The sequence below is a fragment of the Anabrus simplex genome, chromosome 1 (genome assembly GCF_040414725.1).
Source record: "Anabrus simplex isolate iqAnaSimp1 chromosome 1, ASM4041472v1, whole genome shotgun sequence".
Lineage (NCBI taxonomy): Eukaryota > Metazoa > Arthropoda > Insecta > Orthoptera > Tettigoniidae > Anabrus > Anabrus simplex.
This window is the reverse complement of record NC_090265.1, coordinates 966,723,551-966,739,444: the sequence shown is the minus strand read 5'-3', so window position 1 is coordinate 966,739,444 and position 15,894 is coordinate 966,723,551. Positions and strand designations below refer to the sequence as shown.

The following is a 15,894-nucleotide window of genomic DNA, read 5'->3' as shown; positions in this document are numbered from 1 at the left end:
ATTTTTTATATATTTTTACTCATTGCTTATGAAAGGAGGAAAAATAAAACATTTTTTGGATATAAAATAGCCTACAAGGCAGTAACTATCTGCTATGACTTCTAAACCATATTCATATGAACAACAATCCAAGAATTGGTAGTTGTTCATGTACATAGAAGTGAGCTGCTTAGATCCCTCTTCCATATTTTTGTCTTTTTTTACAAATAATTTCTTTTGTACGTAGTTCGTGGACTGTCAAATTGTCTCAATCATCGTACTAGTTATCAATCTGCACATAATGGCACAAATTATACTTAAATTTAGTTAAACCACGTTTTTCTCAATTAACTCGTAATATATTTTTTGGTTGTAGAATCCCTATTTGGCACAACACTTCAGTTTGCTTTACGTCACGCTGACACAGATAGGTCTTATGGTGACGATGGTATAGGAATCGGCTACGAGTTGGAAGTGACCGTCCCAGCATTTGCCTGGTGTGAAAATGAGAAACCACAGAAAATTTGGCATTATTCCTGTATTTGAATCCACTATCTCCTGAATGCAAGCTGATAGCTACGCGATCCAAACCGCGCAGCCACTTGCTTTGTAAACTGCTGTTTTGCAATGTTAACAGTATGAATTGGACAGAACCTTTTCCTAACCAAAGTTGCATATATGAAATACTGGTACTGTAGAACCACATCCAAACATTTCACTTAGACCCCTGAACAAAAGACAAAATTGTGTCACAGTGCGGGATAAATGAGGACGTATGGTAGCCCTACAGTTAAGTGCCCTGCAATATTTGAAATCGAAAGTCATGCACGTGTGCTATTCTATGTCAAACAGGAGGTGATATGGCTCAGTTCAAAAGCTTCAAATTAGCATTCTCATAAAATACAAGCTTGTTTGCTTTTGATTAAAATGACTGTTATAATTGTTTCCAAATTGATCCATAAAGCTCCATTCACAATGCAAACGTAACGTAAACTTAAAATTAACGTTAACTTAGAAGTTAGCGGCCATCTTATCTAATGGAACCATTCACAATGCGCCGACGTAAACTTAACTGCGAGTCCGTAAAATTAGGGATTGCAAACTCCAAGCTCTTGCGGTTAATTTTATGTTAACTTTAAGAACCAGCCAATCAGAGCAGAGGTAAACATTGTGTGTTGTGCACGATATAATGACTTCTTTCGACGAAGCGCTTGTACTTCTCTTTCAAAATAATCTTTGTGTGTATGTATGATAGAAGGAAAAAGAATTACAAATACGCTGTACCGAAAAAATAATAGGTGGAAATAAATATCTTGTAGCAATGAAATCTGACGGTAAATGGGGGGAGACAAGCTCGCAGCGCTGGCGAACGGACAAGACAATCCCTGTCATAAATAAAACAGTGTCCCTGTATATTTCTTAACGTAATGACGGACTGCTAGTTTACGAAAACGATATCATCCAAACAAATAGATCCAAACATCTCATCGGGGTGTGATAGATAGGGTCATAGATGTTGGTAAAGGAGACCTTACATTTCTTTTTATTAGAAAAGGGGAGGCGAATCGTAAGAGAGGCGAACAGTTCAGGTTTCATCCGCATGTCCAAAACGAACTGATGAGGGTCATTTCTTACAGTAGATTACTGAAATTGCCCTGAGATAACCTTCTTTGATTCAAGGGATGAACCCATTTTCTGCACCATTGTTCAGATCGCCTTTTTAGGTACCGTAGGCCTACACAGCTCCCAGGAGCAAAGCAATAGATGTTTGAAGTAATATGAATTCCACTACCACGTTGTTTGATTCCATCGAGGTATTGAAATATAAAACTGTGAGATAGCCCAAAACCCGACTTCCATGCTAAATAACATGGCAGTGACTGGCTGCTGTGTACTCTTTACGTTAATGTTACGTTTCTCCATTGTGAATACCACAAATTTTTCGTTCATTTTACGGTTACGTTACGTCGTTAAGTTTACGGTTATGTTTGCATTGTGAATGAGGCTTAAGTATAGTTGTTACAGATTTTCTTACCTAAAGAAACAAGAAGAGCAATTCGAATTAACTTTTGAATTGATGTTATTGGCTGAAGTTTCAACCTCCAGCCACAATAAACTGCTGCTTTGCAATGTTATCCACATGAATCGGATAGTCAGAAAAACTGTTTTCTAGCCAAAGTTGCACATATGAAATGTTGGTACTGTAGAGTAAGGTCCAAACATCCTCAAAGGTTGTGTCCTTTGGATACTTGGTTCTGAGAAACTAGTTTTGTAATTTAAGGTTGAAAATGATCGTTTGTTTTTTAAGTCGGATGCATAATTCGTATTGTTACATATTGTTTGCAGTGGAAGTACAACTACTGCCAATACTAGTAACGCCAGCAAAGCAAATGAAGAGGATTATCAACCACCAAAGCCTGTATTCACTCCTGTTCAAGAAGAAGGTGCTGCCTATTCTAAAAGGTAATTAATTATCAAGACTAGTACAATACTGTATTCCTTAAAAAAAAAGGTAGCAAGAAACGTTCAAGAACTATGAAACTGAAAATAAGGGTCAGGTTATCACTTTTATAAATCTGAAGCATTTTGTTAGGATGCTGAGCTGAATTTGGCAGTATTCCTGTATATCTAGTCATCCTTTTTTTCCATAGGATTGTGTATCATGGTATTTTAGCACCTTTTGTCTTGTAAAAATTGTAATCATCTTCCTCTGTAATTCTGTCTTTTCTAGATTGATGTGTTATAATAAAACCTCATTTTGAAGTCTTTGGAACGCAAAAATCGGACTTTGAATTAACCGCCAGCCAACCCTTGCTGCATCACAAAATATTCTAAGATCCATTACTGCATGCAATAAACCTTGTTTCACAGTTTAAATCTTTCAAATGCCATGGAAAAAGACTATTTCCAAAATGTATCCAACAAGGTGCATTTACAGTATTCAAATTCACAATATAGTATTCACTTGGATAACTCCCTGACAAACATAACCTCACGCAACGAAAGAAAAAACATGATTCAAAGACAAGGAGAAATCTATGCTGGCTTCCCTGTGCAAGTCTTTTATTCAATAGATTACTGTACTGTGTGCATTCTAGGTGTCCTGTACTTACATGGAAAGTACCCAATGCCCTTAAAACATCATGGCATCGAACTTTCCTATGACGATGGGAGAAAGTCTCTCGTTTTCGTCTGCAGTACCAGTACAGTGAATCTCTATTCTTGTATGAGTTCCAGCCATGGTACTTCTCTTGTAATTCATAAAAGCCAAACTTTGCCACGTCACAATGTATTCTGGGAACTACTATTTCCGAAATTAATCCAACAAGGTGCATTTACATTATTCAAATAATGCACTTTGATAAATCATTGGCAAACATAACCTCACGCAACGAAGGAAAGAAATGATTCAAAGATGAGGACAAAATATGCTGGCTCCCCTATGCAAATGCATTATTTTTGGATTACTATACAGTTTGCATTATTTTTAGATGCCTTATACTTGCACGAAAAGTGGTAGACGCCCTTAAAACATTGTGGCTTGTCGACCTTTCCTATGATGAGGGGATAAAGTTTCTCGCTTCCATGTGCATTGCAACGCACTACACTGACCCTCATTCCCCACCCGTGTACGATTCCCCGGCTGGCATTTTCTCCTTTAAAACCGTAAGACCGTTTGGGCTCGCATTAACATAAAGCAATGCAGTTTCATCGGCAATGACAACATTGTTCGGTGCCTACAAATTTATTATACGAGCCACGCTTTTTCGTCAACTGTTGGCATTGCCAGTGTTTGCGGATTCTGTTTTTCCACACACTGCCTGTGGCGTGATATTATGGCGTTCCTTAAAAGGTTGAATACGAAACAATTCAGATTTCATTCAACTTAGCAATCGTGAAGTGCACTGTAGACCCACCGAAGTGAGTGTAAGTATGGTAAGCTACTCCTCCACGTTCTATTATGACGCGGATAAATTTCGAGTTGAAATTACTCTGTAACATACTATTTTTTAAAATGTAAAGGCAGTTTTGAATTAAAAGTCTGAATTTCGGTAATGGAACCGATGTACTTCGAACTACGAATTATCCGTATTTCGAGTTAAACAATTTAAATAACGTGCAAAACTGTATCTCATGTTTCCGGGAACGAGAACTTCTTCGAACTAGGCAGGATTTTGAATTAACCGGTTTCGAATTATCAAGGTTATACTGTATATTGTTGTAGACAGCAACGAAACAATAGAATGGCGGCCCTGAAATCCAAAATTAAACACTGTTTGGATGCGCTAGCGAGTGGTTGGCTGTCACAAGAGCTCTGTATTATCTAAGTGATAAAGTAGTTAATAGTTGTAGAAATTTAGCAAATTTTGTGTGTTTGTGATACATTTAGTTCCACAAATATTGGTGTTTAGTGTTTGTTTGTAGTAATTGAGATTTATTCACAATTTTTACACTGGGTAGTTCCGTAGACATTCGCTAGATTACAAGCTGTAATTTAGGACTGCGTGAAAGAAGAAATTAAAAAAAAAAAAATTATTAAAATATCAGTAGGTTTGTTGATAAAATACTTACAAAGATGGGATAGTAAAAATAGTCGTAACTTCGGGAGTGGTTATATTAATGCAGGTAACTGACAGGGTATTTCAAATAGCAGTTCAACTCTCCCACTTATCACGAAGGTACTAACTTCTTTAAATAACATGATACTGTTTTAAACTTTGTTTAAAAAAAGGATTTCAACAGAATATACAGTATTTCACTGGCAAAATAGGTAAGACTCGTTGTATTGTTATTGATTGTCGCTCTTCATATTCAAATACTGCATTGTTGGCTACGATTGTGAACAAAGGGTGTACTGTAGTCAAGTGAATATAAATAAAAATCAGCTGATCGTGTATTCCGATCATTTGTATTTCTGAGTAGGTACGGTAGTTAAAGTATCCGTGATTTACATTTCGCCCCATCGATCTTTCAGTATTTATCAGCGATTAGCTAATAATAATAAAGTTTTTACATCCCAATAATTGCAATTCAAGTCCCTGGAGTAGTAGGAGTAAGTAGTTTTGACAGAAATATTGTTGAGAAATTATTGTAGACAACCTCGTATTTTTCATTAATTAAGGTCACTTTTATTCTCTGTCCCGTGGAGTAGGGAAAATAATAGTAATGCACCAGCTGTAATAATTACATAACCACATTTTAGTTGAGAATTGTAGTGAATATACGGTATATTTGTTATATTCGTGTTTTTCTTTGTGTACGGTAACCCTTTCGATATTTTAGCATTTAACCAAACGCAAGGTTTCATTTCTAATAGAACATAGTAGGATAAAGTAGTACGAATAATAATCTTCTGTCTACGCGTTTAAATTTATTGGTAATCCTGGAAATTTTGGAAATAGTTCTCTTTTCATGGCATTTGAAAGGTACAAACTGTGAATCAAGGTTAACTGCATGCAGTAACGGGCCTTAGAATATTTTGTAATGTGGCAAGGGTTGGTACTTCTGAATTGCTAATTGGCGGTTAATTCGAAGTAACGAGATTTTACTGTACTTGTCATCGGCTTTTGAAGTCATTGGAGGCCTTCCAGATCGATGTCTGTCTTTGTTAGGCCCTGTGTTATCCATAAGTGAAATGGTATCGCTAACTGTTGAACAGGGGTTTTTGAACTTTTTGGCGATTTCCCATATCGTATACTTTTCTCCTCGAAGAGGATCGCTGAGCACAACTCTGTGCTGAGTGTCTTTCCATGGCCCATTATCTACAAAGAAAATAAAAAAGTCATGCTATATTTGATACCGATAATGTCGCAATATTGATGCAACTTCTGATTACAATAATATTATAACTACATTATAATATAACATAATACTTATGATTTCTTTGAAGATCAGAACTGAACCAACTCCCCTTCCAATAAAAAAAAAAATCAGGCTGTTGCACCAGAACACTTAATTAAACCATATAGAGCGCACAGACGCTATTTTCCTATCAGTGGTGCTGGTAGTATCATTTTTTAGCACCTTGTAGGTGGGATCGCTGAGAAGTTCCTCTTGTTATTGTAGTCGACGGTGTTCATAACCACAGTAGTATTGCCCTTATCAGTCTTCAACACCACCAAATTCATTCGGTTTACCATAAACCCACCCATACAAATAGATATCTTCATAGGTCCTCTCATCACCATCCTTGCCAAAAGCGTGCTGTGCTTAACACCCTAATCAGCCTAATTCGTGAGGCGATTGAAATTTCTAAACGCCCGAATAATTTTAACAAATGTGACGGCTATATACTGAGTAGATCATGGCTACCTTCAATAATTAACTGTGGACTGTGTGTGGACGTCAGCAAGTTGAACGAGATGACCATTAGTGACGCCTTCCCCATGCCTGACCTGAAAGACTTGCTGAAACAAGTAAGTTGGTCTAGGATTTTCAGCACACTGGATCTCAACTATGGATACTAGCACGTGGAGGTCGAGGAAATTTCTTGCCAACTGACCGCCTCCGTGACACAGAGAAGATTGTATCAGTTTACAGTAATGTCTTTTGGACTGCAGAATGCTCCTGCAACCTTCATGCGACTGATGAATAAGGTATTGTCAGGATATGTTGGAGATTTCTGCCAAGTGCATCTCGACATCATCTTGATCCACAGCAAGAATTTTCAAGAACACCTTGTACACCTAAAGAAAATGCTGGAACAACTGAAAATTCATGTACTGACCTGCCAACTAGAGAAGTGCCACTTCGCTCAGTCCTGCATAGAATATCTTGGCCATGTCCTAACATCTGAAGGCTTAAAAAGGCAACCGGAAAAGAATCGACCTATCAAGGAAGCTGAACACCTACGGACCAAGCGACAAGTATGTCAGTTCCTTGGCTTTTGTGGATGGTGTAGCATCTTCGTGTTGCACTCTGTAGAGAAGGCAATACCACTCGCCGATCTACTCCATAACATTTTACAAAAAACAATATAAATATGAGTCTCCACCTTATCAATACAAAATTAATTTACATTAATCTGGTAAATATAGTCAAGACTAGTTTCGACCCCTAGGGGGTCATCTTCAGTTGACATGCATTAAAAATGTATTTTTTACAAAAACATCACATGTAGTGGTAAAAGCTTAAATTAATTTGAACCGATCATAAATGTTGGTATGTCTGGTACATTTGGGCTATTGTATGTGTCAATTTTGAGTTTTTAGCACACAGTGTGAAGGTAGTTGATTAACTAGTGTGCATCATCCATGAAGTCACATGTTATTTTTTATGCTACTACCATCCAATTTTTTTGGGTTATACAATGTGGGATATACATACATTTGTGCAAATCAACAGTAGCAAGTTTAACAATATACATTTAAAGTTGGTTCATAAATTACACAAATTGGCTATTGATTAGTCATATGAAAATGTAGGACATTGGTTTGAACACTTTTGACTGAAATATCAATGTAACACCTTACTGGCATATATCTTAGATGCTAAAATCAGTTTATAAAGCCTGTTATTCTTGATTGAGTCTTGGAATAGGGTTAAAAAATTTATTTTTTAAATAAAAACCATTTGCTTAGTATAGGCATTAAATAATGCTGTTAAAATGGACATATAACTAAAACAGTGGTATATGTATGCCATATATGCCTGGTTAAAAACACATTACATTAATGTTATTGATATGTGGTGCTACATGTACATTGTTTTGGAATAAATGGGGTTGACGAATTTTTCACGACAGTCTTAGATATAGTGTTCCGATAAAATGGGTCCGTAAAAATATTTATATGTAAAAAACGGTTACTTAGTTATATATCTGGAGATATTTTAGGCAGCTACTAATGTTGGAGTTATTAGAAATCTTGAATATATCAATGGAGCATGTTTTTCCATCCGTATATCGTGATGTTTTAAGTTGGTGACATTTGTCAGAACGTGTTGAAATTATGCGTCTTGATGCACGTTGATTTTATCATGGAAGCGTATATGTTGTAAAAACAAGGTACAGTATCTGGAAATAGAAATAATAAGTGTGATAATGGTGTGGTATGAAAGTGTAATAGTAAATCGTATGTCGTTTTACTTACGTAAGGTGTTGGAACCGTGCATTCTTTGTAGCTGCCTGTTGAGATCTGATACGTGTTGCTCTGAGATTGTAGTTAGCGGCGGTAGAGGGGAGGTTTGGGGGGATGGGTGGAGTGTTAGTAATGGGAGTGGGGTTGGAGGGGAGGAAGTCTTGGGGCGGTTGATTTGAACGTGTAGATTTTTGTTTACTTATTCTTTTGATGTAGAAATCTTTTAATAAGGGAATTACTGCATGAAAAAGAATATTGTTTCTGTCTATACTTTCATTAAGTTGGAGTTCGGATTGACGTATTTGTCTAAATTTATGTAAAATTCTTCTATTATGCTGAGCAAGGGACTTTTTGGATTCATATTGAGGATTTGCATGTCGTTCTTAATGTCCGTAAAATTATGTTTTTGATCGTCAGTGTGCTGACCCATAGCTGAGAAATGTCTGTGTTTGACGGCGTTGACATGTTCATTATATCGTATTAAAAAACTTCTACCAGTGAGCCCTACATAGCTGGCTCGGCAGTCGTTGCATATGAGGCGATAGACTCCTGAGTGATTGTATTTATTTATGTTATTAACTGATTTGGAATTGTATAGTATGTTGGTGTTATTGCGTGCAGTTTTGTATGCTATTTTTAGGCCTTGTTTTTTGAAGATATTTGTTATGGGATGTATATGGTTATTGTTGTAAGTAAACAGTGCATATTCTTTTTTATTTTTGGTGATTCTGGTTAGCTTGGTTTTAGGTTGGTTTTTGACTTTGTTGATGATCCGGTTTATCATTTCTCTTTTATATCCGTTTTGTTTTGCTATTTCGTGGATTGTGTTTAGTTCTTTATTTAGATTTTCCTTTGAAAGTGGAATGTTGTATGCTCTATGAATCATACTATAGTATGCAGCTCTCTTATGAGCATGTGGGTGGGTGGAGTCTATCTTTATTGTATTTGATGTATGGGTAGGTTTTCTATATATGTTGTATGTTAGGTGGTTGTTAAGTCTAGTTATGGATATATCTAAATAGTTTATGGTGTTGTTATATTCAGTGTCCATGGTAAATTTAATATGGGGATCTATTCTATTTAGTTGTTCTAAGATTATGTTTTCATTAGTATGTCTATTGTCCATGATTATAAATGCATCATCGACAAACCTGCACCAATAGATGATATTTTCTATTTTTTTAATTTCTTGGTGTTCTAAGTAATCCATATATATATCAGCTATTATGCCTGATATTGGTGATCCCATGGGTAATCCTTTCTGTTGATAGATAGTGTCATGGAACTTGAAATAATTGTTATTGATAGCGAATTGTAAAAGTTTTATAAATTCATCTATTTCCAATTTGCTTAGCTTACTGTGGTTATAAAGATTGGATTCTATGATAGTGATAGTTTTTGTGTGGATATATTAGGATACATGTTTGTTATATCATATGTTGCTAGCTTGTAGAAGTGTTCTATTCTTATATTCTTAGTAATATTGCAAAAATCTATTGAGTATTTTATGGTTTTATTTGCTTGAAAGACATAATGTTTTTTGAGGAATTTTTGTATGTATTTGGATAATTTATAAATAGGGCTTGGTCTATAGTTTATTATGGGTCTCATAGGAATGTTGTCTTTATGGATTTTAGGGTAAGCTTTAGCTGTAGGTATCCCTGGATTCATGGTGATTAATTTTGTAGTTTCCTGTTCGTTCAAGAGAAAATTGATGTTTTTTAGGAGAGTTTTTAAGTTTTTTTGGATACTGTTAGTAGGATCTTTAGTCTTAATTTGAAAAGTTTCATCTTGAAAGCAGGTTTTTGTTTTTGTTATATATTCCTCTTTATCCATAATGACTGTAGTGTTTCCTTTATCTGCCTTTGTTACTATTAGGTTATTTTGCTGGATTTTATTTTTGAGTACCTTAATTTGTGTTTGGTTTGTAATATCTTGATTCTGAGGTTTTTGAGTGATCTTATCAATATATTGTGGTAGTGTTCTTTTAATTTCATATCTAATTTCATTTTGTTTTTCTTGGGGTATTTTGTTTAGAGCATCTTCTGTTTCAGTAATAATAGTGGCAATATTTTCAAAAACTGAATTGTTTTTCCAGTTATGTTTTTAGAACAACTAAATAGAATAGATCCCCATATTAAATTTACCATGGACACTGAATATAACAACACCATAAACTATTTAGATATATCCATAACTAGACATAACAACCACCTAACATACAACATATATAGAAAACCTACCCATACATCAAATACAATAAAGATAGACTCCACCCACCCACATGCTCATAAGAGAGCTGCATACTATAGTATGATTCACAGAGCATACAACATTCCACTTTCAAAGGAAAATCTAAATAAAGAACTAAACACAATCCACGAAATAGCAAAACAAAACGGATATAAAAGAGAAATGATAAACCGGATCATCAACAAAGTCAAAAACCAACCTAAAACCAAGCTAACCAGAATCACCAAAAATAAAAAAGAATATGCACTGTTTACTTACAACAATAACCATATACATCCCATAACAAATATCTTCAAAAAACAAGGCCTAAAAATAGCATACAAAACTGCACGCAATAACACCAACATACTATACAATTCCAAATCAGTTAATAACATAAATAAATACAATCACTCAGGAGTCTATCGCCTCATATGCAACGACTGCCGAGCCAGCTATGTAGGGCTCACTGGTAGAAGTTTTTTAATACGATATAATGAACATGTCAACGCCGTCAAACACAGACATTTCTCAGCTATGGGTCAGCACATTGACGATCAAAAACATAATTTTACGGACATTAAGAACGACATGCAAATCCTCAATATGAATCCAAAAAGTCCCTTGCTCAGCATAATAGAAGAATTTTACATAAATTTAGACAAATACGTCAATCCGAACTCCAACTTAAATGAAAGTATAGACAGAAACAATATTCTTTTTCATGCAGTAATTCCCTTATTAAAAGATTTCTACATCAAAAGAATAAGTAAACAAAAATCTACACGTTCAAATCAACCGCCCCAAGACTTCCTCCCCTCCAACCCCACTCCCATTACTAACACTCCACCCATCCCCCCAAACCTCCCCTCTACCGCCGCTAACTACAATCTCAGAGCAACACGTATCAGATCTCAACAGGCAGCTACAAAGAATGCACGGTTCCAACACCTTACGTAAGTAAAACGACATACGATTTACTATTACACTTTCATACCACACCATTATCACACTTATTATTTCTATTTCCAGATACTGTACCTTGTTTTTACAACATATACGCTTCCATGATAAAATCAACGTGCATCAAGACGCATAATTTCAACACGTTCTGACAAATGTCACCAACTTAAAACATCACGATATACGGATGGAAAAACATGCTCCATTGATATATTCAAGATTTCTAATAACTCCAACATTAGTAGCTGCCTAAAATATCTCCAGATATATAACTAAGTAACCGTTTTTTACATATAAATATTTTTACGGACCCATTTTATCGGAACACTATATCTAAGACTGTCGTGAAAAATTCGTCAACCCCATTTATTCCAAAACAATGTACATGTAGCACCACATATCAATAACATTAATGTAATGTGTTTTTAACCAGGCATATATGGCATACATATACCACTGTTTTAGTTATATGTCCATTTTAACAGCATTATTTAATGCCTATACTAAGCAAATGGTTTTTATTTTAAAAAAAAAATTTTAACCCTATTCCAAGACTCAATCAAGAATAACAGGCTTTATAAACTGATTTTAGCATCTAAGATATATGCCAGTAAGGTGTTACATTGATATTTCAGTCAAAAGTGTTCAAACCAATGTCCTACATTTTCATATGACTAATCAATAGCCAATTTGTGTAATTTATGAACCAACTTTAAATGTATATTGTTAAACTTGCTACTGTTGATTTGCACAAATGTATGTATATCCCACATTGTATAACCCAAAAAAATTGGATGGTAGTAGCATAAAAAATAACATGTGACTTCATGGATGATGCACACTAGTTAATCAACTACCTTCACACTGTGTGCTAAAAACTCAAAATTGACACATACAATAGCCCAAATGTACCAGACATACCAACATTTATGATCGGTTCAAATTAATTTAAGCTTTTACCACTACATGTGATGTTTTTGTAAAAAATACATTTTTAATGCATGTCAACTGAAGATGACCCCCTAGGGGTCGAAACTAGTCTTGACTATATTTACCAGATTAATGTAAATTAATTTTGTATTGATAAGGTGGAGACTCATATTTATATTGTTTTTTGTAAAGTAGTATCTATCAATACGGAAATGAAACTTATAAACAACTACTCCATAACAATCGCCCGTTCTGATGGACCAGCAAGGAATAGGCAGCATTCCAAGACATTAAGGCTGTGATATGCAACACTCCTAGTCTAGCCCATCCCAACCCTCAGCGGAGTTTGTGTCTGCAGACGGACGCCAGCGATTCTGGCTTAGGAGCAGTGTTATTCCAGGAGAGGAGTGACGGCGGAAAGGACATCGAATATGCCAGCCGAAAGCTATCTCCCACTGAAAAATGCTACTGCACTGCCGAGAAGGAAGCTTTAGCTGTGGTGTTAGCCATGGGCGAATTCAGAGGCTACTTGGAGGGAAGGAAGTTCCAGCAGCTCTCAAATAGTTGAACTTTGTCTCTGGCTCAAAATCTAAACTGATGCGATGGGCTCTGTTAATTGCAGAATTTGATTTTGATGTGTGTCACTTCCCAGGATCGACAAGCATAGGAGCAGACAGTTTATGTATTGAAGGTACCCGGCGATGGAACCTGAAGCCAGGAGCACTATTGTTGAGAGGAAGTTTCCACCAAAACACCGGAATGAACACAGTGAACCTGTTCTTATGTTCATCAAGAAGGAACTTGATCTGGGAGTAATCAAGCAATGGCAAGAAGAAGACAAGCTCTGTAAGACTATGATGCAGTGGATTAGGAATCAGAACACCGATGGTCGACTCGTCGCGAGGGAATTCAAGATGTGCTACAAGAACTTCCGGGTTGACAGAGGACTCTTAATGTACAGATCTCGCCTTTCTGACACGCCTGCAGTCGTGGTGATCCCTAGACAGCACACAACGGACATCCTCCACGACAGCACTGAAGCCAGGCATCCAGGAGGTGAAGAGACATATCAGTCTATCCGACGAAGATTCTTGTGGGTCAACATGCGGAAAGGCATCCTTGAATATGTGAAAGGGTGCTACATCTGCGCTTGTACCGAGGCGAGCAACAGGAAGACAAATTCCAGTCAGCGAGGAAGACTACTGCAGCGCCCTTGGGAGGTCATAGTCCTGGACTTGATGGGTCCTTACCCTAGAACACCAAGGGGTGAAACAGGACTCCTAGTAATCACAGACCTCTTCACGAGATGGATTGAAGCCTTTCCGATATCAGAAGCCATGGCGAGACGCATCACCAATCTTCTACAGGATGAAGTATTCAGCCGCTACGGTTATTCATGGTGCATTCTATCAGACAACAGGAGACAGTTCACGTCAAGGAAGTGGCAGCAAATGATGACTGAATGGGGTGTGGAACACTGGACCACTCCTATCTACAACCCAAGGGCCAATCCAACGGGACGATGGAATCGGGAACTAAAAATAATGCTATGGGCCCACCTAATAGGCAACGAACATCGACTGTGAGACCGTCAGATATCACAGCATAAGCAGCGGCAGGACATAAGGAAAAGCAAGCATTGGCCGAGAAGGGATCCCTTACCCAGGCCGAGGCTCATGATGTCGAAGAGACCCAGATCTTCCTACTAGGCCAACAAGTGCTACGACGTAACCACCTAGTCGGTAATAAGATTTGAGGGTTTCATGCAGGTCTCGCTCCTAAGTGGGTTGGTCCTGTCGAGGTCGATAAGCAGCTGGGCCATGGTGTCTACTTAATAAACACCAACCCTCCTTTCGAGGTCCACGCATCAGAGTTGCAGCGAGTCACCCAACTGCTGCACATACAAAGTAAGCGTGGTACTGTCATTGGTTCACCTGGAGGAGAGGCTACTGATGACACGGCACAATCTGGACGTGAGGAGAACACATTGACTAGCACCGAGGAGGAAGCTGGCAGTGAGGCGACACCGACCCCCGACACGGCATGGTCCGGTAAAGAGGAGGTGAGCACATCCAGCGATGTCGAGGAAGAGAGGGGTATAATCTACAACCAAGACAAAGTCGACGAGTGTGATAGGCTGTTGAAATTGTTTCAAGTTATAGGGGGGATATTGATACAAGTCCAATGGACTAGTATAACTTGGACCGGGCGAGTTGGCCGTGCGCGTAGAGGCGCACGGCTGTGAGCTTGCATCCGGGAGATAGTAGGTTCGAATCCCACTATCGGCAGCCCTGAAGATGGTTTTCCGTGGTTTCCCATTTTCACACCAGGCAAATGCTGGGGCTGTACCTTAATTAAGGCCACGGCCGCTTCCTTCCTACTCCTAGGCCTTTCCTATCCCATCGTCGCCATAAGACCTATCTGTGTCGGTGCGACGTAAAGCCCCTAGCAAAAAAAAAAAAGTATAACTTGGAAACAATTCTGTATACCCATGGGTAAATATTGATAATATTGAGCTTATTAGTAGTTGTTGTTGTTGTTAATATTGAGCTTATTAGTTGTTGTTGTTGTTGTTATTATTATTATTATTATTATTATTATTATTATTATTATTATTATTATTATTACTACTACTACTACTTGTGAGGTGTGGCTATGAAGTTATTTACATCTGTTATTAATATTTACATAGTTATGTACGGACTTTATTTGGTATAAATCGTGGTCATATTATTTGTGTGTTGTATGATCTATCCTGCGTAACAAACCCTGTGAGTTTATGTCACGATACATTTGCTGTATGTATATTAATAAGAGTTTATTTAATGTAGGAAACACGTAATTAATAGTACAGTAAAACCTCGTTAATTCGAAGTCGTTGGGACTAAAAAATCGGACTTCGAATTACGTGATTTCGAATTAACCGCCAATTCGCAATTCGAAAGTACCAACCCTAGCCACGTTACAAAATATTCCAAGGCCCGTTACTGCATGCAGTTAACCTTGATTGCAGTTTATACCTTTCAGATGCCATGAAAAAAAGAACTATTTCCAAAATATATCTATGAAGGTGCATGTACAGTATTCAAATAATGCACTGGGATATCTCACTGGCAAACATAACCTCACTCAACGAAAGAAAAAAATGCACGACTCAAAGACAAGGAGAAATCTATGCTGGCTCCCATGTGCAGGTGCTTTATTCATTAGATTGCTATACTGTATCCATTTTAGATGCCTTGTATTTACACAGAAAGTACCCGATGCCCTTAAAATCGAACTTTCCTATGATTCTATCCTTGTACGATCTCCCGCCATAGCACTTCTCTCGTACTTCAGAAATGTGAACACTTGCCGCGTAACGAAGTATTCTAAGACCCATTAATACATGCAATCACCTCGATTCACAGTTTAAACCTTTCAAATGCCATGGGAAAAAATATTTCCGGAATGTATCCAACAAGGTGCATTTACAATGTCAAATAATGCACTTGGATAAATCACTGACAAACATAACCTCACGCAACGAAAGAAAAATCATACAATTCAAAGACAAGGATAAATTATGCTGGTTCCCCTGTGCAAATGTATTCTTTTTTGGATTTCTGTACTGTTTGCATTTTTAGATGCTTTTTTTTTTTGCTTTACGTCGCACCGACACAGATAGGTCTTATGGCAACAATGGGACAGGGAAGGGCTAGGAGTGGGAAGG

The 15,894-nt window shown here is 37.2% G+C and overlaps 1 protein-coding gene across 1 annotated transcript in view; it reads left to right on the top strand.

The window, feature by feature from the left end:
- Positions 1 to 15,894, top strand: part of Nup50 (nuclear pore complex protein Nup50) — a 69,902-nt gene that overhangs the window by 31,999 nt on the left and 22,009 nt on the right. Inside the window, exon 4 of the mRNA XM_067136791.2 lies at positions 2,326 to 2,442. Within this exon, the coding sequence (XP_066992892.2) occupies positions 2,326 to 2,442 (117 nt within the window). The remainder of the gene's footprint in view (positions 1 to 2,325; positions 2,443 to 15,894) is intronic.